At 42.2% G+C, this 23,330-nt stretch overlaps 1 protein-coding gene across 1 annotated transcript in view; it reads left to right on the top strand.

Annotated features, from left to right (window-relative positions):
- The window catches only part of ADAMTS17 (ADAM metallopeptidase with thrombospondin type 1 motif 17), a 179,318-nt gene that overhangs the window by 15,277 nt on the left and 140,711 nt on the right, over positions 1-23,330 (top strand). The window contains exons 4-6 of the mRNA XM_082060557.1: positions 10,703-10,875; positions 21,199-21,282; positions 21,875-22,032. Of these exons, the coding sequence (XP_081916683.1) occupies positions 10,703-10,875; positions 21,199-21,282; positions 21,875-22,032 (415 nt within the window). The remainder of the gene's footprint in view (positions 1-10,702; positions 10,876-21,198; positions 21,283-21,874; positions 22,033-23,330) is intronic.

The following is a 23,330-nucleotide window of genomic DNA, read 5'->3' as shown; positions in this document are numbered from 1 at the left end:
GTGGCACAACATGTCGTACAGCACTCCAAATAATTTTTAGAGCTACAGGAGAACTTTGTGGGAGCCAAGTTTTTCTTAGAATAATCTGCATAAGAGGATTAATCTGGATGTAGTTGGGAGTGGGAGAGCACTTAGGGTCGTGCATGACTGGATCTTGAAGGCTTGAATCTGAAAGTGCCTCCTAATGGGTTAAAAAAAAGAATCCCAGGTCTGTGGATTCTGGGCTGATGTTTTAATTCTTTTGTTTAAATTCTCCAGCAGCAAAGGGCTGATCCCATCACCATGGGCCAGGTGCTATTGTTAGTCATATGATATGTGTATATGTATTATTTTTATCACCTGTCATCCACCAGGAGAAAGAGTTCAAGTCAGAATGCACATTTCTGCTCAGGCATGAACATGAGCCCCTGTGAGGCAAACAGAAAACCTATTAAAAGGTTTCCAGGTGCATATGCGTGAGGGGGAAGGAAGGAAAGGTTGGGTTTCATTTTCTCTGAAGCATGGTGTCATTAGGAACATGGGAAATAGCTTCACACCAGTGATGTGAAACCCTTCTTTGGTTCTTGTCTCTAGACACTGGGCTGCATCTGGGGTACTAATCTGCCATCACAGTGTTCTGATCTTAAAGAAGTTTGACAACTCTCTTGTCAAAGGTCCTGGACTAGCCTTTCTGAAGAGAGAATGGACTCAGAGAGAGGTTTTTTTGTAGGTATTAGTACAAATAAGTAAGAATTTATCTACAGATGAGGCAGGTGGGGAGAGAAAGTGGTCTCTTTTAATGCATCATTTTTGCAGTGCCTTCTGGTTCGGCCTAGATCCCCACAAATAGACTACTTGATTTATTTGTGGGGATGAAAGGTTGCTGGAGGGCTGATGTGTGGGCGCTGGAGGGCTGTTGTGTGTTTTGGCAATATCTGTGATTCCCACTGACCTCTGACCGTGTATGAAGAGCCCATGGCAGAGGGGAAATGATTCGACCAGAGATGACTACAGGGAGTTGTACCATCTCCTGTAGCTAAGAATGGGGGTAGAAAACACCTGAGATAAGGCTTCTTCCATTGCCCTGTCTCTCTGTGACCTTGTAATATATACAGTAAAGTTGTTTCCACGAGGCAATATACATCATACCCTCAGCTGCAGTAAATGGATATAGTTATATTAACTACAATAGTAGTTTAACTAATTTGCTAAGATCTGGTCACATATTTTGCATGTTTGCTAAGCCAAAGTCTACGGATGGGAAAAATGTTTAATTTTTTCTTAGTGAAAGAAAATATCAATGTTTAAGACAGAATCAAGCCATGGTATGAAAGCACAGGGATCTCTTCTGACCATGTCATAAAACTTTCTGTTCTTTCGGGAGAGCTAAGTTCTGTTATAACTTTGACAAAGGTCTCCAGTGATGTATTAAAGTCCCCTTACATAGAAGGGATTTGATATAAAGTACAGTCCAGAAGCATGAGAGAGAGCAGCTTGTCTTTGGAGGGAAGGTTGTTATTTCATGTTTATGATATATACCTCATAAATCACTCTTAAATGCGCGTTTGCTTTAAACCCTTTTGTCAGTTTAAATGAACCACTTTTCATTTAATGCAGAAAAAAGCAGATAGTGAAAAACAGGAAGGTCAGCATTTTAATTCACAAAATAACTATGCGTTGCTTCTCTATTCAGTTACTTCTCAACCTGTTTTAACAATTGATCAAATCTGGTAATAATTTAAAGAAGCGCTAGCATGCAGGTATCGAATGCAGGAAATGCTTTCCCTGAACAGGTATAAATCCTACACACATGTTACTGCTACATTGGACTTCCCCATTTCTAATCATTGTCTCTTAGCTGCATTTTCTCTGTAGGTTTGACTTGGCCTGAAGTAGCAGTTGTTATGGCCAAAAAACATGTGCACTAAAAATAGAGAGATGTAATGCAACCTGTATTAGTCCATATTAGGAAGCATCTGTTGAAGAATTAAAGCAAGGATTTCAACAATGAGCTATAGAGAAGATGTAATGTGATTAAGTGTTTGCAAGCACAGAATATTCCCTGTTCCTGAAATTCAGCACTTTCCCCATGGGAATGTGTCTCACTTGTGTGGATAAATCCCTTGGTTTCTCCAGGTCCCTGGTCTTCCAAACAGGGAGTCTGGATTTTCCCTGTAAGTGTGTGATTGTTTCCTTATGGCTGATAAACAGCAGCCTTTTAGAGCAGTTTACCTTTCAGAAGTGTCCTTTTCCATTGCATGTGGCAAGTGAAGTTTTATTGCCGGTCTGTTCTGGATGAAGCCCTCAATGTGGATAATGTGGAGCAGGAGGGACTCCAGTTTCTTCTTCCTCTACTGTCAAGGTGCAAAAGAGACAATAAAAAAAGAGGACACGCAAATATGTGTAGCGTATGGATTTCTTCCTGTCCCAGAGCAGCTGCACACAGAAGAGCTGTCCTGCTCCTTCACTTGGTTCCTAATAAAACTCAGTGCTAGTTTCCACTGGAACATAACGAAACCCAAACTGGCAGGTGGCAATAAACTAGGTTGTCTAGTGCATGCCATCCTTGTCTTGGGATTTTCACGGGTATTCCAGTGGTTGTTCTGGCTAGAAAGGCAGACAGGTGGCCCCAAGGAGACTAAGGCCCATCATTTACCTTTTAGGTGTCTTTGTTTTTTCTATATTGTCATAAAACATAGCACAGGGTTAGAGCCAAGAGTTGGGGATTGGGACTTTGGGCTGAACTCCTAAGGTTGTTTGACCTTTGATTGTCAGCAGATCACTTGGGACCTTACTTACAAAAGCTACCGAGTGTTGTGCAGCTACATGTTTGTATGGCCAAGATGGGAACACTTTGGGGCAGGTTTTGCCACTATTCAAAAGCTCTAAGCTTTCTTTGAGGTAGTTTGTAATTATGAGTGATCAGTCATAGGTGTCCCAAAATGTGAACCTGAGACTGAAGGTGCAGAAAATTAGAGATCATTTAGACTATAACCTCTAACTCTCAAACATTTGCTTTATTTGCAAATTAGGGCTACTAACTCTGAGTTGGCAGTGGTACCGAGAGCCTTTGGATCTGAAAGTTGCTCTTTACATTGCCCATTTATTTCTTGGCTGATCTGTTCCCTATGTAGTTTGACACATCTGTATACATTAGGGATTAAAAATAACTATTACACTACTTACTTCAATTTGACCTGCTGAGCCAACACCATCATGGGAGATGAACCTATATTCTTTACCGGCTTTGGAAACCACCAGAAGTAGATTGGCCGGTTTCAAGGTGTGTGCCACCACTCTTAAGGTACAGGTGTCATGGTGAGGCCAAACTGCAGGTGGGGAGCCCCTGGTTTGGTGACTCCCTGAGCTCTCCCAAGCCCAGCAGAAGCAACTGGAGTTCAGCTGCCAAAGCCCGGGATGAGTTGGGCAGGCTGGCAGTTGTAAAAACATTCTTTGTAAACTAAGCACTTTCATTAAAATAAAATAAACCTGGAGGCCAATGATGCCAGTTTTCAACTGCAGCCAAGCGTTTTGTAGTCTCTAAAGCTCTGAAGCGGATTAGAACTGTGCTTTGTGATTGGTCTCAGATCAGCAGAGTTTAAGCAGTTAAAACTGAGGAGTCTGAGTTCAGAGTCTTGTATCACTCCTTATCACTTGGACATAATTATATTTGTTACAGGGTCTTCTCCCATGGCCCCAGGCAAGGTGAAACCTTTTTGTGTCTATCACAAAGAAAAGAAAAGAATTCAATTCTCATTCAGAGAATTTACAGCTAGTAATAGAGCAAATCAAATATAGGATGAGAAACTGAGGCACAGAGGCTAAGAGGGAGTGGCAGAGCAGGTATTTCCATTCCCACTTTAACAGTCTTACCATTAAGCTGTACTCACTGTCCCTGCTTTCTGTACCATTAAATTGTCTTCTCTGTCTCACCTACGTGAGTCCTTTTTTGTAGCTTGATGGAAAGCCTCCAGTGAAGGTGACCTTTAAAAAGAAGACGATCAGTGCACATAGTTCAGGAGGTGGCAGTCTTTGAAATCCTGCCGCCAGAGTGAACCAGTGATTGGACAGAGAATCATAGTGCTAATCCTGCGGTGTCTCGCAGGCCTGCCATTTAAGACAAAGTTCTGATGTGTTATGTTGATGACCGAGTGTGTTTTGCAGGAGAATAAGTTTTTAACTATGTGTCCAAGCCACAGACTAACTTGGATAACAATCCTTGCAATAAAATCTCTGTGGTGTTTTGAGATGCAGGCAAGAGTTCATGACTTTGGTCTCAAGTTCTTGTTTGCTGCTGTGCCAGACAAATAGTCATGAACTTGTGATTTGGTATGAAAGTGGCCATGTGAAAAAATAAATAACACTTTTGGGAGGTGGATTAGGGAGCAATGTATCATTCTGCTATGCAGTGATTTTTACTACATTCTGCACGATTCAGTCTGCCATTCCAGTCAGAAAGAAATTGGAGGTGCATAACCATTTTGTAGAACAAGGCTTTAAAAATGAGAAAACACTTCTCAGCCTGCAGTTGGGTGTGATTTGAATGAGCAAGCATTTTTAATCCCTGAGCTTCCCACTGGCAGCAGCTGGTGGTGGTAAATCTGAAATCCCAAGCTTTTGATGGGGGTATAAAAGTCCAGTGCACAGGGACGATTTTGTGCGGTGTCCTGACAGAGGTGAAGGAGGCTACATGTTCCCGTGGCTGGAAACAGGTTGGGAAGTTCTGGATGTGGCAGCAGCTCCAATAGTGTCTGTTGTTCTTAGTTTCTTTTTTCAATCCTTGCTTGTGTCTGCTCTGAGAAGAACCTCTCTGTTGTTGTATGGATGAAAGCTGCAGCTGCAAGGTAACCGATGCACAGAGCTGTGGATGTAAAGCACACAGGAGGCAGTGAAGGGTTGTTTCTGGTGGTGTCCATTAATTTTGAACTGGACTTTTTTATGTGCCTCTGGCGATCTTGCAGCTCTGAGCTGTCCTGTGATCTCTGGTTGCTCCTTTAGCTCAGGCTGTGTTAGCATATGTCCTCATCCTGGAAGTCTCAGAGCTCTAAACCTGTTCGAAGTTGTCTTGCAACTTCTAACCATGAGCAACTTGATCCCCAGGCTGAGCAAACAAGGCTGCTGACCTGTATGGTTCGTGGGCATCCGCTGTGTTGGTGCTGTCTGTGCAGTCAGTCTTTTGAAAGATGATCTTCAATAAACAGTTTGGAAGGAGCTCTGCTGTCAGATCCAGACATGAGTAGACTGATTTAACCATAGCATGTTTCTCTTGATGTGTTTTTAAATAATAAGCACTGTCCATGTTTCAACCCACCATCCCTTGATCTTAATTCAAACTAAGAAGGAAGCCTGCCTGTATTCTGTTCAGGTTTTGCTTTTGCTCTCGTCCTGGTTAACTTCCACTTGCTGTTTCGCTTCCTTCCTGGGCTGCACCTTACACCTCGGCTTTTCGATTTGACATGAAATCAAGCCATTAAAATAGATTTGATTTATTTTTCTTTTTAATTAGTGCAGTTTTTAGATTAAGTAGCAATGATTTTCTAGATTAAACAGCAATGGGTAAGAGACATTGCTACAGTGATCTGATTGTTCAAACACAGAACTGTTAGCCTTTTGAGAGGCATTTGTATCTTACATCTAGTACCACAGTAACTTTGTGGGATCTTGTCCCTCTAATAATGCAGCAAACTAGCCCTTCATATGGTTGACATATGGTTTCAGGTTAACTAGTAAGCATACACCTCAAGAAATTCTGTTCTTTAATTTCCAGGCTTGGTTTGTGTGCAGAATCTCCTTTTTCTTTCTGTCTTTTGCTTTGCAGAGGTGATGATTTTTATTTTTAATTGAAACTAATAAAACCCACCTGATGGGAGTGCCAGTGAAAGATTCTCTAGAAACTCCTGGGGCACAGGGAAAACTAATGTTGGCTGTTTGCCCCAATTGCATCCTCCCTCCTTTTTTTCAAGATGCTGAGGTAACAGTATAAAGGAAAATAGAGTCAGCACTCTGTGTGAGGGTAGATAGAGATGTTAAAGGGGTCATGGGTGAAGTTAGCAAAGGGCTTCTGAGGAAGAACCAGAGAGGATTTTTAAGGCAGCAATAGAACAGAGCTTCTAGGGAGAAATCTGGCCTTGCATAAAGGATTCAGCAATATTAATTTTATTTGTGGCTTTCATTGAACTACATCCAGGAACTTTCAGTAGATTTAACTAGAATGAGGTAGCTAAAGTTACAAAGGGAAAGATTAGGGAGGAAGAAAAGTGAAAGGCTAAAGAAGAGGTTGCTTTTCAGATGAGTCTGGGAAATAATGTTGGAAGGGAAGGGAGGAGGAGCAGGAAGGGACTCTGCAGTTACAGCAAGAATGTGCCAAAAAGCAGAGAGTGCTAGACGGGGCTTTTGGTGTGTAATAGGAAAAGGTCATTTGGGGCGGTTGCTTTGGAATTATACATCTGTTGAGCTGCCATAAAAAGCACTGAACATCAGGAGTTTTCTACTGAGGCTTCAGAAGAGCTCTGTTGTGCTTCTGATGGCAGCACGGACTGTATTTTTTTGCCATTGTCAGGAAGATTGCAAAGACTGCTGGACTGCAGAATGTGATGTGAGGATCTGGGGGTGTACCACCCTTCTCCTATCACCTAACAGTCCTAAATTTTGTGGAATTTTTGGCCAGGTAGACTGTGTAACACACTGGCAAGAGAGTAATGTCCCTTGCACCTAGTCACCCCCAGCATATACGTGCTGTGTTGTAGATTGACTGTTTCAGCTCGTATTTCACATGAAATTGTCTGACCTCTTAAGCGGGGAACACCTGACTCCTAAAATAGCGTGCAGTTTGGTTATGTATGTTCCCCACAATGTAAACTCTTATGACAGGCTCCTGCCCATGTTTTATGGCCTCTCATGCCTTCACACTAACACTTAACATCTGCACCACAAAATTTGTAACATCAGTTTGTTCAAATAAAGAATCCACCAAGCATTTAATCCTTGCTTTAATGGCCGATGTTTATTTTAGTTTGGAGTTTCATGCACTCGTGGAGGGATTCTCTGCCCATAGTCCATAAATCACATGAGGCAGGAGTGAGACTTCTCTGTGCTGGCTTGTTTCTGAAGTGAGGCTCTAGAAATGGGGGCGGTTTTTGATACCTTCATAAAGTTGACTCACCTCAGGTGTGAGCTGCAGATGCAGTTAATGAGGATTTTTGCTAATGGTTTTGGATCTTTTTCTCTGCTTCGTCAAATGTCTACGATACGGGATGTGTGTATTTCTTCTGTTCTGCTTGCGATGGTTCATCCATGTAAATGACTAGTTTTGTATTTTCTGTATGTGCTTGATTACGCTGGAAAATTGTGTGGTAGGTAGGAAGATGCAAATAGAGACCACCTTAAGTATCCCTCTGCAAGGACAAAAAGAATAAAGTAGAGTTACCCTGTAGAGGAGCTACAAACATCAAAAGGGAAAGGAGGAGGAGGAGGACTCATGACACTTGTGTTCAGGTAGTTTGTGTTGCTCTCCCTTCTTCTGTTGTGTTTCACTGGTGACCACCTGAGCTCTTTGTAGGCTCCCTTGAGTCCATTACATGTTGCCGGTTTAGAGTGCTCGGGAAGTTTACACTTAGAGAATGTGAGGGAGAGGATGAGAGCAGTGAGGTCACTTTGGCCGTGTTTCTAGGCAGGCCTGTGGGGTGGTGGTTTTCCACACACAACCTCTCATCCCCACCACCCAGTGGAAAGCAGCCAGTCCACAGCTTCACATAAAGCTTATGGAGGGATGGGGGCCAGAGGCTTCGTGTGAACCAAGACTACCCAGCAATTTGCCAGGAGTCCCTTTACACTGCTGCTCTCCAGAAATCACACCTTTTAGAGTTTTGTACAGCTGCCTTCTGCAAAGAGGTACTGAGTGGAATCGGCAAAGCCTCGCCAGCTCCTTCATCTGCCTCCGGAGCAGGGACCACACTGGGCAATCTTATGGCAAGTGAGCCTCTTCTCCACAAAATGCAAGGTACAGTCTGGCATAGTGGGTGACTCCTCTGACACAAGCGGCTTCTTTTCTACCAAAACTGAGATTTTTTGAAGTGAAAACCCAGAGTACACTGAATTTATTTTCCTCTACTTCAACCCGTTTACACAGCTCATTCAATGCCAGACCCAGACTTCTCTGATTCAGGCCTAGCCCCCCATAAAAGCAATTCCTCTATAGGTAGGAGGCTGCTACCAACTGGAAACTTTTAATTTATTAGGGAATTACCCAAATAGGAATTTGTTGGGGAAGTGCTGTAACTTGCAGGGAGGTTCTGATTGCTAGCAGCAAGACCCAAAAGGTCCATGTTCTTTCTGAAATAATTTGCCTTCACTTCCTTTTTCTCTGATTTTTTTTTTTTTTTTTTTCCCCCCCTGGTATTTAAATAATAACCTTGAAAGCACAGCAGCTAAAGATGGATGGCTGTGCAGAGGGAGGGATGGCTGGATGAATGGAATAAAGTGAATAAACAAACAAACATGCGAGCTTTTTCACAAACATTTGAAGTCACTTCCATTTCGTAGTTGACAAATCGAAGGTGCATTCATCTTTCCTTCTTTCTGCCGTGGTCGCTCCATTTTATTTTATTGCCTTTCCACAGCACTTAAAAACATACAGATGTGGTCTGAGGCAGCTTTGTCATGATTGTGCACTTTTTTGTAGCTGTCCTGCAGTCCTTGTGAAAACAAGCCTTGAAATTTGGTTATTTTCATCTCTGCTGCTGGCGCATACCTTCCATTATTTATGAGCACCCCAGGTTTTCATTTTTTGCTTGTCCATAGGCCCTTTTCTGTCTTTTTAGACCCAGGGGGGGATAGTTCCAAAAATCTTTTTTTAAAGATTCAAATCGAATTTCGTGGTTGTTTTCTCAGTTTAGAATATGTACCCAGTGTTGACAGTTGATGCCTTGGGCAGAAAAGGGTGTGCAGAGCCATACTGGATGACTGCTGGACTACTCAAAGCGGGGATATGGGATGGACATGCGCAAATGTGCGTATTGACAAGACAGAAAATGGGGGAATGAGCAGGAGACAGGGACTCCATTTCAGGTGGGCTTTGGGGCCTTAGAGCTGGTAGAGTTTATCATCCCTGAGTTGAATGCAAGAGAGCTGGTCAGGGAAAACTGATGGTCTGGATGAGTGTATTTATCAGCCTGGGAAAGAAGGGAAATTCAAGCTGAATTATGTTAAAGGAGCTGGTAGGCAACTGTGGAAAAACAGGATCAGTGAACACTAACTCAGATCTGCCTGCTGCAGAAGGGTGCTTTGCTAAGACAGGGTCTCAGGTTAATTCTATAGAAAATTAAAAAGGGATTCTCTGCTCTGGGAAATGCTCATGTGTAATGTGACATAAGAGGTAACTGTAATCATCCATTATGGTCTGTCCCATGTCACTTTAGCACTGAATGTTGTGCTTATGCTGTTTCAAGGCCTATTGTGTGTTCTGTTCCCTTTTTCGTGGGAAGAAATGGGCATTAATACCAGTGTCGGTATCTTAGTGTCAGTATATTGCAGGCTGAGCAGTAAGCAGGTGTAATTTCAGTGAACCTTGGCCGTTTGTTTCTTATTGCAAAATAAATTTGTTTTAATGACTTAATTTGCTTTGCTTTTATTTTACAATTGAAAACATAAATATGTATTTTTGTAACTGCAAAGAAGTGAGTAGATTCAGTTTCAGATCTGAACTTAATTTCTCCTTTGTTCATGTCACAGCTGCTTTGCACATCTGCCTTTGAGCTGTGAAACACGTTTCACCTTTCAGTTTAGCAGAGTACAAATGAGTCTCTTAGTTTGGAGTAAGGGAGGTTTAACTTGTGTGGTTTAATTTTTGTGTTAATCCTAGCTGAATGCTGCTTCATTTTGTAGTCCTCAGAATGGGTCCTTTTCACAGGTTCTTGTAACTTGGGTTCATTAAGGATCAGCTGGTCGAGGGAGTCCCCTGCTTTTGCTCTACATACCACAGTAACGAGGCATGTGAGCTCTGCACGTAGGTGGCCGGTGACTGCAGCTGCTGGTGCTGGTGCTCATGCCAACAGCAATAAATGAGCAAAGAAAGCTTGAGAAGGTCTTATCTAGCCTGACCTTCTGGGTTTTGTCCAGAGACTTCTGCAGTTGGCCAGTAATGCATGTTCCAAAACAATCTGACTTAATTTTAAAAAGTTGAGGCTCTATCTTGTGTTCTGTTACATTGCCCTAGTAATGCTGGTAGCAATTAAAAATGCAACCGATGGAAATACTGACTCCAGGAATATCTTACAGCTTCTCTGGCTAAGGAGAACCTGCAGACTCTAGAGTGTATGCTGTATCCCAAAGGACAGTCTCCAATCCTAAAGTTTTCTTGAGCAGATTTTTTTTAGTTGGCACTTGTTCCATTACAATGGGATGTTATGCTTTTCACAAGCAGGACTTACAATTTCTCAAATTTTTGCAAGAGCATGACTTCTCTGTTTGAATTGCAGCTAATCCGTTACTGTTCTGGACTTCTCTTTTCCCTTTCATATTTGGATGTAATCTGGTGGTCTCGTAGAGATCTGCACACAGAGGTACAGATGTACTTGCAATGGAACCTCTTGGTTGCTTCTTTTAATCAGAAAAGGACACTTTAATAAAGGTCATTGCAATCTGAATTTGCACAAGAATATTTGCTTAAAGGAGTATAAATGTTTTATTATGATCTTCCAGCCTTAATAAGTATTTTGACTTGTAGAAAAGAAGAGACACAAGAAAATGAAATCAACCAGTGACTGGAGGGAGAGACGAAACGCCATTCGACTGACCAACGAGTACACAGTAGAAACTCTGGTGGTGGCAGATGCTGATATGGTCCAATACCACGGTGCAGAGGCTGCCCAGAGATTCATCCTCACAGTTATGAATATGGTAAGTGGGCACTTTACTTTTAAAAGAAGAAGCAAGAGTAAACAGATCATATCCAGGGTAGGTTAAAGCTGGATTCCTTGGCAGCAGAACTGGGTAGCTGTTTTGACCTTGAGGTATTAGGAAGGGTTTTGGGTTTTTGTTATGTGCCTATTCTCTCCCATCTGTGTGATTCCCTGTTTTTGCCCAAGGACATCACAATATAAAACTTTTTTGAAACTGAAAATTTGCAAGTTTTCAGTTAGGACATAGTTGTTCAGGAGTTGTATTTTCCCACCATGGTTTTTGTACTGCTATGGTTTACCTTAGAAGAGAGTATCCCAGAATGGATAGATGGTCTTGTCTGACATGATGTCTTTTTTAAAAGATATTTTCTAGCGGGTAGTCAAAGTGTTATTGAAACCAGCAGTTATATTGATTTCCAGCAGAAAACCTGGCTTTAAGTCAGTTAGAAACACTTTTGATCTCTGATTTTTCCATACTGACAATGGTTGCTGTAGAAAACATGGCGAACTTCTCACCAAACTGCCCCTGATCCCATTCTCTTTACCCCAGGACCTCTTGTGCTATGTGAAGTGGGGCTGATCCTACCTCTGAATAGTTGATGGAGGTGGGCTTTAGAAGCATTCTAGAAATTCTGCAGAGAATCTGTCAGGTTTGCGTTTTGAAATTGCAAGTTTGTATGAGGTGTGTGTGTGTTCATTTGTTAGCTGTTCTAGCAGCTAAGCCTTCCGTCTCTGTTGATAAGGGAACACAAAGCCTCCCACCATGAGTGCTCGCTTACTCACTTGTTGGCAGTCCTATTAAAGAGATAATGGCTAAATTGTGTGTGGACACTGGAGACTCTGGTCAGAGCTGGCAGGGGTCCTTCCAGAAGTACTTGCACAAGGAAGTTTTGGAGGAAGTTTGTGTTCCCGTGCCCATGCTATTGTAACATCCAGGAAGAGTTTGTTCTCCTGACTACTGCTCCATTGTTGTTCATGAGCAGCAAATGGGCTTGCAAAAAAAAAAAATAACAGTTCTTAATAGTAATTAACTGGTCATGCCTCCTGGTGGAGAGCTGAGTGATGGATGCTCAGTCTGTAATCCGGCTACGGGACAACAGCTTTTGAAGAGCTCTTGTATTCCTTTATCAAGCACTGGGGTGAGGGAGCCCTCCTGTAGTGAAATGCTTTGCTGATTAAGCAGGGAGTTTGTTTAGCTAGTCTTTTCCACTAACAAGAGGCTTTTCTGTGTCTGTCTACCTTTTATTTGCCTTCTAGCATGCTGTGGCAAGAGTCACTTAATAGGGCTTTATTGTGTCTGTACATCTATTTGGATGGGTTTGTAGGAAATGTCATCTTGCAACAAATCTATTTGTGCCACCATCATTTCAGAGTCTACTTACTGGCTTTCTTGCAGTTGAGGATGTGTTTGCTGGGGGTACAAGAACCTTCTTCTTCTCAAAGCCACGGTTCTCTGCCTTTAAATTCATATACCAGATCTGCAGCGAGCACGCAGAACATAAGTTCAGCTCTGAACAAACCTGCTTCTCAAGTCATTTTTTTTATCTAACAAAAATGCATATTCAGATGTAGAGTATGTGTCAAGGCTGAGTTTCTTCCGTATGTCAGATGCTTGGGACCTCTAGAGGGGTGATGGATGTGTTTGGTATTTTTTTTTTTCAGTGACAGCCCAGGTGTCTTCCTAAAATCTGTTCTGCACTGATTCATCAGTGAGATAATAAAAATCTGCCATTGTGCCCAACAGTTCTGCTGGGGCTGGGACAGGGTGTTATGGCTGTGAGAGTTCTTAAAACATGTGTCTAATTATCTGTCTTGATGATCCATGTACCAAAAGGCGAATTATTTCAGAGTAGCCACTAGTGCATCTCTGCGTTGTGTAGCTTTTTCAGCCTGTGAAGACACTGACAAACCAAGTCCTAAACAGAGGACGGACATGACTACTGTTGTCTGTCTAGGCTGAGGAGTACTGCAGAAGACCTCAGTAGCATCAGCTTGCCAGGTGTGAATATATATGTATGGAGAGGTACTGATAGATAAGGTTGCGTTCTGTACACCCGTTTATTATGCAAACGTTGAAGCTTAGTTTCCAATGGATTTAGCTGATGGAGTTTTAAGCTAGATTCTGATGCTGTAGTGTGAGCTCACCTCTTTATTAGACACTAGAGAGTGCACATGGAAGAGGAGTCTTGGCTGAGGAACACATTTATCTGACATCTCCTGAGGTGCAAAGTCCAGCTGAAATGCTTCCCACTGTTAAGTCATTGCTCCTACAGGCTCACCCATGTGATTTTTTTGATGTCTGATGGGATCTGAATTTGTGTTTCAACTTTTCAGCCTTCACAGGAGCACTGACAGAGTGTCTCTCCTTTGTTTGGCCACCTACATTCCCAGACTTGTAAGAACGTAGTGTCTTTCAGGCATCTTACCTCCCTGAGGAAATTGGTTGAGTAGCTGGCAAGATTGGAAGATACTGAGGAAAAATAATAGGCAAACACATAGGTATCATTGCATAGATCCTTCATTCTGAGGCTATAAAAGGGAATTTTAGCATTCCATTTGCCATAATGGAAGCTGATTTTCATCCTAGCAAAAGAGGCTGAAGAATAATTCAGAAAATGTATAATATTTCAGGAAGAGAGATAAGGTAGCGGTGTGGTTTAGGCAGGCCTTAGCTGAACCTCGCTCAGCCGCACTATTTGGGCAGTGCCTGAACCAGGCACGGTCAATCTTTGTGTGGCAGTTTCTCATCTGTAAAACTTTGATAGGAGGAACAGCACAGCCCCAGCTCCTTAGGGCAACATCTGTTACATCCTTCTCTGGTGCAGAGTCAGTTGTGCTCCACGTAACCACACCAATGAGAGTCTCCTGCCCGCTTGGGATCTTTTTCTCCTGCCTCAATGTGACCGCTGTCAGCCTCCTGTGAGTCTTAGCTGGGGGACAGGATTTGCCCCGTGAAATTAGGCAGTGCTTATTCAGCTCCACTGCAGGATGGCGGGCTGCCTCTAAAAGAAACCAGAATGTTAATTTTGGCTTGAATGCTTGCATTTAAGCAAATAGAACATTACTGGTCAGGGCTATATTAACTTAACTCCTCTCTGTAAGCTATTACGTTTACTGTCAAACCACAAAACAAGCATTAAGAGGTCTTATTAATGCATTTTATATTTATAGACATTTTAAATAAAGTGATCTGCCTTAAAGTATTTAATGTTTATTTGTGTTACAAGAATTTCTGAAGGGAAAAAAAAGTCGGCATTCCAAAATACTGTTTTATTGCTCCTTTGGTAAATGAGAATCTTGGGGGGAAGAAAACCAAACCACCACCCTCCTCTAGAATAACATCTAAGAAACACAGCAAAACCCCTTTTGCAACCCAGAAATAACAGGTAGTACTTCATATAGCAAATGTTGTATTTTTAACAATATTCTCTAGTTCTGACTGTCCCCCTGAGAAGATAATAGATTCACATTAAAGGTACTTTTCTTTTTCTTCATGTCATTTTAGAGGTGCAGGCTCTTCCATTTACTAAACTAATATTTGAAGTTTTAAGACAGATTTTTCTAAGATCACAGAAGAATTTCCCTCTAAGGGACTCAGTAATGTATGAGTAGGAACAAGCATGGCTCCAGGGCTTCGAGTTGACATTTTGTAAATGACCACCTTGAAAATGAAATCTTTTCTTGTTTCTGGCAAGGTATTTTATTCAGCATGATTTTCCTAATGGGAGGTATCTGATGGCTTTGTGATAATGTTAAATAAGCTGATAAAGAAGTTGTCGAATGTTACCATGTACATCCGGCAGCCTCAGTGAGGCAGTGAGTTCATGGGCCTGCTGAATATCAGGACATGGACAGAGAGGGACATTAGCAGAATTATAGAAATGCAAAACCAGTTACTTAAACATAGGTGCCAATTTACTTTTCTAAGTTAAACTCCCTTGTTTTTGAGCTTTGCACAGTGTTGCAGTGTTTGCATTTCAGCTCTTGCCTCTTCTTTGCATCCTTTGGCTTGAGGACATTGCCTGTTCGTGCCTTTCTTCAGTAGCCACCAGCATTTAGAAGTTCCTCTGAATTCCAAACGGACATCCCTTTGTGGTAAAACACACTTATTTTGCTCACCCTTTCTGTTAGTCTTCATCTGGCAACTATAATTCATTATTGCATTTCATCTGTGTTGAGGCTGTTTGGATGGATGTTCTGTTTCTTATGAAGTCCCGTGTTGTTCTTGTGACATTTCATGGCTTCATCTAAACTGAACTTCAGATTTCTCAGCCAGCAACTGGAAGACCAGTGCATTGGCCTTCTCTTTGCCTCTCCCCTGCGTTTCTGTGTATCTGCTTACAACATCTGCCATTTTTGGGCTTGGTTCACATCACAAGCAGGTTCTGAAGCATGAGGCATGCGCTGCTTTCTTGCAGGAATTTCATGCTTTTGTTTCATAAAACCATAGAATCATAGAACTGTTTTGGTAGGAAAAGACCTTTAAGGTCATTGAGTCCAACCGTTAACCTAGCACTGCCAAGTCCACCTCTTACACCACCTCCTCTTGTGTTTTCTTTTCATCTGAGAGAAATGGTCAGCAAAGCAAAAAGGAAATTCTCTGTCCTCATAGACAGGCAAACTGCACTGACCGCTGTTGTGGCTGGTCTTTGTGACTTATGCCTTCAGCTTCCCGGAGAAAACTCTCATTCAAATGATTCCGAAGCACATGATAAATGAGGTATGAGACCCTTTGGAAAGTTCTGTCCATGGCCATAGTGTTTTGAACGATGAGGTTTCGTAGTGACTGGTTTCAGCTAGTACCTGAACAGCAAGTTGTGAATGCTGGCTCCTCGTGAGAGTGCAGAGCTTACTTTGAAAACCAACTACTCAGACTGACCCTCTGAGCATTTGGAGACAAAGATGTCTGAATTTCCAACACACAAGATAGTAATTTAAAAGCTGCTTTCTTTGGTTTGAAAACCTAAAAAAAAAGAATCTTATTTTTTTTTTCTCCTTCTCCCCTAAGTGCATTTTTTGGAATAAATTACAACTGTGGCTTGGTTTTGAGCTTGTCTTTTTGTGAGAGAATACAACACGCAGGAGTAAGTTACTGTAGTATGTGTTAGTTCTCCTGCAGCTGTTGCTAAGACATGTGATTAGCATGCAGCAAGCAGTAACTTGAAGTTAGTCATCTTTTGGATGTCATTAAGTGGGAAAATTTTTATGTTTTTCTTTAGGAATAATACTGGTTTGCTCTCTGAAGCTTTATTTTACACTCTGCAGATCATTTTTCATTTTGGATTTCCCCCCTGAGAATTTTTTTCTTCTATGTTGAAGGAGCAGATAAAATCATTTTTATCGTGCATGCATTGATGGATTTATCTCTCTGTGCTCTTGGGGGCTGGCACGTAAGGGCTCCAGAGCTGCCACTGATAATCGGCTCCCTTACCGTGATCTGGAATTTTCATGATGGGAACAGGGATGTAAAGGAAAAGGATATTTGATCACTGTCTACAAATGTCTCTTTTTGCTCCAGCAGCCCAAGGAGAAAGAGTTATGTCAACTGTATCTTATAAAGAGCCATGAACATGTTCTCTTTCATAATGTTTAATGGGATAATTTGAAAACTTGGCTTTAGGTTGGTGTTAGAAATACTTTAGCACTTTTCAAAACAAGTGAAAGACAACCTCAGTAACCTGACTAATGCTTCTGCTGTCCAAATGTCGTCCAGCAGCCAAGGCAATGGGGAGGCTCTTGCTTGAGTGCAACACTTAGGGAAGAAAGAAGAAAAGAAGTCAATTTACCCTCAGGGTTGCTGTTCTGAACTTCAAAACATCTGAAACACACACATCTCCCTCCCACCATCCACCTGCAGAGGAAGCTCTTGATAATTAAAGAAAAATTAAACTGATGTAGTTTAGTTCCTCTTTTAGCCCAATTCCTTATGTCTAGGTTGTGCTTTGTGCATGCTGGGGCAGGCCTAGAGAGCTCATGGCAAAGCTGCATTTATTCTGTCCCTTCCATGTCAAAGCTATCATGAGAAAGAAAGGCAGGAGGAATGCAAACAGGAGGAGGAGGATGGTTCAGACTTCAAGACTTTCTGTTTTCTCTAGAACATCTGTGCAGTAAAGCTCTGTTGGGGGAAAGGTAGATGAAGGAGGGGGATGCTGGAGACGGGCTTTATTCTTTTTCTTGGTTTTCTGCACTTCCCCTTCCATTGTTCTGTCAGTTTTATATGACTCTTTACCATACCTCTTTCTGTTTCCAAAGCTCACTCTTTACTTTTGATGACTCCTCACAGGATGGAAGTCAACACAGTGTAGAAGTTCACCTGCAACATGGCAACCAGTGATCATGACCATGCTTTCAGTCACCCTGACAACTTTTCACATCCCTTCCCTTCCCTTCAGCCCAGTGACCTAGAACCTCCACTGCTCTTCTCTGACACTGTGCTGATGTCCTGAAAAATTAACCTTTGCATTTTGTTCCACGGCAGTGTGTTAGTGGGTTTCATGCAGCTAACACACTCCCAGCTGCCTTTTTTAATTAAAAAGCTCTAAAATACCCTAAATATTTTTACTTTTCCCTTGTTGGAAGTGGTCACAGAAGCCTCAAGGGTGTGATACAGTTGCAGGCTTGAGGGAAGGTGGCCCAGAGCATTGCAAATGGGAGGGAGGTGTCTGTGAGTCTGTCTGTCTGTGGATGCACACTGTCTGCACAGCAGGAGATCTTGAGCACCTCTGCACTGGGAAATCCCATTCCTCCTCCCCTGCTCCCAGTTATCTCAGCCACCTCCCTGGGCACCATTAGCTCACAAGTTGGACATGGCGTCTGAACATCTTTGACACAGGGTCGTGGATGATGGTTTACTTGTAGGCTGGGTGAGAAGGGCAGAAGGTGGTCACAGCCATGATGGAATCTGATTCCTAGCAGGAAAGATCTATGAATTTGAATTATTTTATTTAAAAGACACCCAGATTTCATGATAATGCTTCCTTTGGACGCAACCTACCTTGCACGGTCTGGGTTAACAGTGGCTGTGTAAAATGGCTGTGAATAACCTGTGCTGAACTCTGTCGTGTATTTTTTCAAGTAATTTAGTATCTGTTTTTCTTCTCACTGGGATTCCTTCTACCCTTAACCACTGTGATTTGAAGCAGTTTGGATTTTAGTTTAAGAGGATAGTGTGTATTGGGTGCAGCTGGCTGAGGGGAGCTGGGGGGGGGCTCTCTGAGGAGAGACCTGGCGCTGCCCCGTGCTGGACACAGCCGGTTCCAGCCGGTTCTGGTGGCTCCGCAATGGCCGCACCACAGGACACTGCGGAGCCCATCAGCAAACCAACTGGCGCCTCTGTGACAACAGATTCAAAAAAGGACAAAAGGCTGCATAGGCAGTGTGAGGGAAAATCCATGTGAGCACCCACAGAGCAGGAGGAGGACGAGGTGCTCCAGGGGCCGGAGCAGAGGTTGCCCTGCAGCCATGGAGACACCGTGGTGGGGCAGGTGGGTAAATGTGATATTTTGACAGTGTCCTGCGGCTCTGGAACTGGACCATCTTAAGTCACAGTGCTAATTAATACCATTTTTCAGCTGAACTTATTATGATCATACTTTAAATTCTGAGAAACAGTGTGGAGTTGTGTCAAACAAACAAAGGCTTACTCTTCTTCTGGCAACTGTCTATTAATTGCTGAGAAAAAATTTTAAAACTTCACTACAAAATTATTTACCTCGACATGTGGGTATTGTTAGCTATCATACTTTCTAACCTTTTCCCAGTAATAAATCAGGTACCTAGAGATTCATCCTTGTAGTTAAACAACCCGTAAACATGGCCGGAAGATGCACTTTTGTTTGCACCACATCTTCCACATTCTGTACACTGTCTATCCCAAACCATCTGGAGAAACACTTCTTGCTAACAAACTTGGGTTTGTTTCGCAGCAATAATCAGCATCCTGTCACTACCAGAGTCCCGTAGTCCAGCACTGCGCTATCAGACAAGTTACAGAATGTTTATCTGTACACACATTAAAGTACCGATTGCAGCACAAAGGAGCCAGTCTGACTGCATTAAAGCAAGTGTCTCCATTTTAATCCAGCCAGAGCTCGTGGACTGAAAGGTCTGGTTCAGTCTGAGGCAGTCGGAGCGGGGGATGGACACAGAGGTAGCTGGGGCAGATCTCTGACGAGAAAGGGTCTGTCTCTTCTCTAGGCAGGTTGTCTCTGAATGCTTTAGTTGTGCCGCTTGTACCAGTCAAGCTTATTTAGCAGAGGAAAAGGTTATTGTTCGTACTAGGCAACACAAACTGTCATCAATCTGGGGCTTCTTTGGGCTCCATTTAAGAAAATGAGCAAACAAGCTTGAATAAACAAGCAAATTAAAGCTTCTTTTGCATGCCCGCTGTCTTTTTGGTTTAGAATCCATTTGCTGCTGCTGTTGGCTAGGTTGAGCTCTTCTGAGATCACTGATGGATGCAAATAAAGTGCAGTTGAAGTTATTAGGACAGAGAGCACAAGTGAAGAGGAAGAAGGGCTGACAGCCTTCAAAATGACAAGCTAAACTCTGGTTCTTGCTATGCGAGTTTTGCCAGTGAGAACCACCTTTTGAAGTCGGTGATGTTTGGACTTCTCTGTGCTGGCTCTGGAGGCAGCTTGTCTGCTCTGATGGAAGGGCAAGGACCACTATCTGTTGGGCGTAATGATAAGAACGTGTCCGCTGTACTGTCATTTTGTGAGCAGAAACTTTATGGGATGGCCAGAACTAGCAGTGAGATGGGGAAATCAAAGGCGTCCATCACCGGCAGATGTTTGTTAGTCTCTGTAGTGGTCTGTGAGAGACTGACTTGATCAGCATGATACCCCATTGACCTTCCCTGCTGAATGTCCAGGTCTCTTTTTGCACACAGGTCAACTGTCAGAGCCCTTCTCTGCAAGTGTCAAGTTTATCCCCCCAGGTCTATAGTGAGAGGCTGTAATGACTCTGCCAATACACCCCTGAGCTAAGCAAATAGTATGAGCGCTTGTATGCATTTGTATAGCAGCCGCAGGGAAGATAAATGGCTTATTGTGCTCATACTGAAGGTCAGTGGGTCAAATACTGAGTAGCGTCTGTCTTGCAATTTGCGCCTAAATTATAGGAAACATTTATGTGTGTGCTTAAGTCCAACCCCGAACACTGAAGAGCTTTAAGAACGCTCTTACACTGAGCACATTCCTGAGTATTTGCACAAATAGGAAAAATACCAAGCGTTGAAAACATAATACCCAAAATGTGTTCGTGTCTGGGGTTTGTTGTAGGAAGTTAACTGAGCCTGTGTGATATTCCCAGCCAAATGAGATGTGAGTAAGGAATATAGCTTACCTGAGGCCAAATCCTGCCTCCCATTAGTCAAGAGTCTTTCTTCAGTGGTCTTGGTTTTATTTTTTTGACTGAATAGGGAATACACTACTCATCCAAATGTTATTATGCAGTATTTTACACCTTCTTAAAAGAAACCCCTCCCTCACCTTTTTCATACAACTCAGTTAAAGCATTTGTACACAGAGAAATGAGTGGAATAAAATTCTGGCATCAATTAAGATCTTATGTTCTAACGTATAAAAATGAGGTGAAGTATCTGAGCTGGAATGCAAAATCTGGAGAAAGTACTAAGGTAGTTTCCGGTGCTATTTTTGTATTTCTGAGGCTTCTGTCATTATGTGCAGCCTTATTACTATTCTCTTATATAAGATATGAAAATAACAGAGGGAAATTGCTTTTCCATTCTATTTCCTGAAGTCTAAAACACACCATTATTTCATCTTGCATTCAGATATCTCTGATGTTTAAATGCTGAAGATCCACGTTAGTTGGATGCTTCATAATGTCTGTCCAGGTTCGTGAGACTTTGGTTTATGTTCAGTGTTCCTTTGGAACATTTCTCTCCTTTGTTGCTCCTTTCTCTTGTTTATTCCATTTAAAAGTACTTTTCTTTCTGCAGCTAGCTGCTTTTTTTCGAATGTTTTTTGTCCCTGAATGCTGAATCTTGCTCAGATTAATCTGTGACAAATTGATCAGGTGGTGAAGCCCAGTGTAGTATGGTAGGAGCAAACCTACTGTGGGTTTGCAAGTGCTTTAGCTACAATGTAGTATGTGGAACTGTTAGAATGGTAGAACACAGTAGCTCGTAAAAATTCTTCATTTTATTGAGGGCAGTAACACAACTCATTTGGGTTTGGTTGGGTCAGTTTTTTGAAGGCCAAATGTCTAACTTTAGTCACAATTAGTTCCTTCAGCTATTACTAGGTCTTGACATTGTTACTGATATACTGTGGATGTTTTCTTTGCATTTTGACAGGTGTACAACATGTTTCAACATCAAAGTCTCGGAATTAAAGTCAACATTCGAGTCACCAAACTTGTCCTGCTTCGGAGCCGTCCTGTGAGTGCTGACTCGTTTTGGCCTTGCTGCCATAATTGCACTGTGGTGGTTTCGCATGCAGAGCAGCATCCCTGTGCGAAAGGGGGATGTGGGGCATGTCAGGCCACACAATCACAAATTGTGAATAATACCTGCCATGCTTCACCAGGCAGTATGAGAGGTGGGAAATATAGGGAGCTGTGGGAGTGAAAGGAGCTACCATCCTTTTTTTTTTTTTATCCTCCCTGGTAAATCTTTGTCTGGTTATAGTTGCAAATCAGTTTCAGGAGTTAATTGTTACTAAGACTAAAATCATATGGTTCTGGTATCAAATAAATAACTTCCAGACTTATAAAATATTTGAATATTGTGATATATTAGCTTATGAGTGCTGCCAGCTGATGGAGTTTGTTCTGTAGATCAAATGACACATTTCACTGTGGATTCCAAAGTCCACAGTTCACCTGCCCAGATGAAGCTGGTTTTGCACATTTTATTCTGTTGCATCGGTATCTTTGAGCCTCTGATTATTTATCGGAGGTCTAACGCTTTATGTAAAGACTGTGACTGATACTTTTGCATCTCTTTTTTTTTTTTTTTTTTTTCCCAAAAGGCAAAGTTATCTATTGGGCATCATGGAGAGAGATCTCTGGAGAGCTTTTGTCAATGGCAAAATGAAGAATATGGTGGGGCAAAATACCTTGGCAATAACCAGGTACCTGGCGCAAGGGATGACACCCCTCCTGTGGATGCTGCTGTTTTTGTAACCAGGTATAGTGAGGTCTGGTTTATCACTGTACTTCAACCAATAATGGCCCATAGTCAATGATGGGGTTATCTGGTTCAGCAGTAATCCAAGAAAAAGATCTGCTTCTGCTGATATATTTGCCATCTAGATGCCATTTGAATGGCTCAGATGAAAGTGATTTGTCTTGTTTCTGCGTATAATTAACAAGGTTGTGCAAAAGCATCTCTCCTCTTGAACCAGAGTGTTGTGGTAGGGCAAAACATGGCTCTAGCATAGGTGATGATTTTCCTCACACCAGCTGGTATAAGTGGACAAAACAGGTGAGGTTTTGGAGCATAAGCTCTTCTTCCTAGAAGAATGAAGCTGTGGAGGTGAGAACACAGCTGAGAACAAGTGCTCTGAGTGTAATTAGGTACGAATCAGCTGAATGGTCTGAGAGGAAAGACGGTTGGTGCCTGCAGAGGAGACAGTGTGTCAGTTGTGGGGAGGTGGTGGGGGAGTTATCTCCTAAAGAAAATGAGAGATGAATACAATAAACTAAATTAATTTTCTCTCTTTGCCCCAGGAAGTAACCACTTTAACACTTCTCCCCTATCACAGCTGAGATAGAGGAGGGCTGTCATTCTTAATTTGTTTATATGTTTGAAAACCAATGCATCTATTTCAGATGTGAAATAATCTGTGTATGAATATTTGAGCAAAATTCCTTGCAGCTCACAGCTCTGTAACTATTGATGTATCGAACACATCAGAGTATGGTCCAGATAAAGAAAGCAAAAGGGCAATTGTCCCCACTGTCCTGTAGTCTTTTTAACTTCACTACTGGAGCTCAGCCTCACAATACAACGCAAGTCCCAAGTTCCTCACAATCACCATAAATTCTGAGTAGCATATCCACAGTCTTTTAAGTGGATTTCATACTTTAAGGTGTAAATGAAGAATGCATCATTGTAGGAATGATCTCTGAATAATTAAAGTGAGCATAGAAATATAGTCTAAGAAGAATACTCTATGTGCTAGAAAAACCCCCTTCCTCTCCAGTTTGAGACAGGAAATGTCTGTACTGCAGTTCAATATAATTCACTTCTTTCACCTTTTTTTCTCTGCCAACAATGCAAGTAGAAATACATGTTTTTGCGTAAACTGCCATTCTGATCATAATAATCTCTTGTCTTAACAGTCACATTGCAAGCTATCCATGGGATTTTGGTGAGCATTCAGTCAAACAGTCAGTGAGCAGGGCATGGGGCCAGCAAAGTTCCTAAGAATGCACCTTCGCAGACATGCGTGCAATTCCCCCAAATCCTTCTCTCTTCTCTGT

The sequence above is a fragment of the Streptopelia decaocto genome (genome assembly GCF_964273445.1).
Source record: "Streptopelia decaocto genome assembly, chromosome: 9".
Lineage (NCBI taxonomy): Eukaryota > Metazoa > Chordata > Aves > Columbiformes > Columbidae > Streptopelia > Streptopelia decaocto.
The sequence above is the reverse complement of the archived record's forward strand: the minus strand, read 5'-3'. Positions and strand labels throughout refer to the sequence as shown.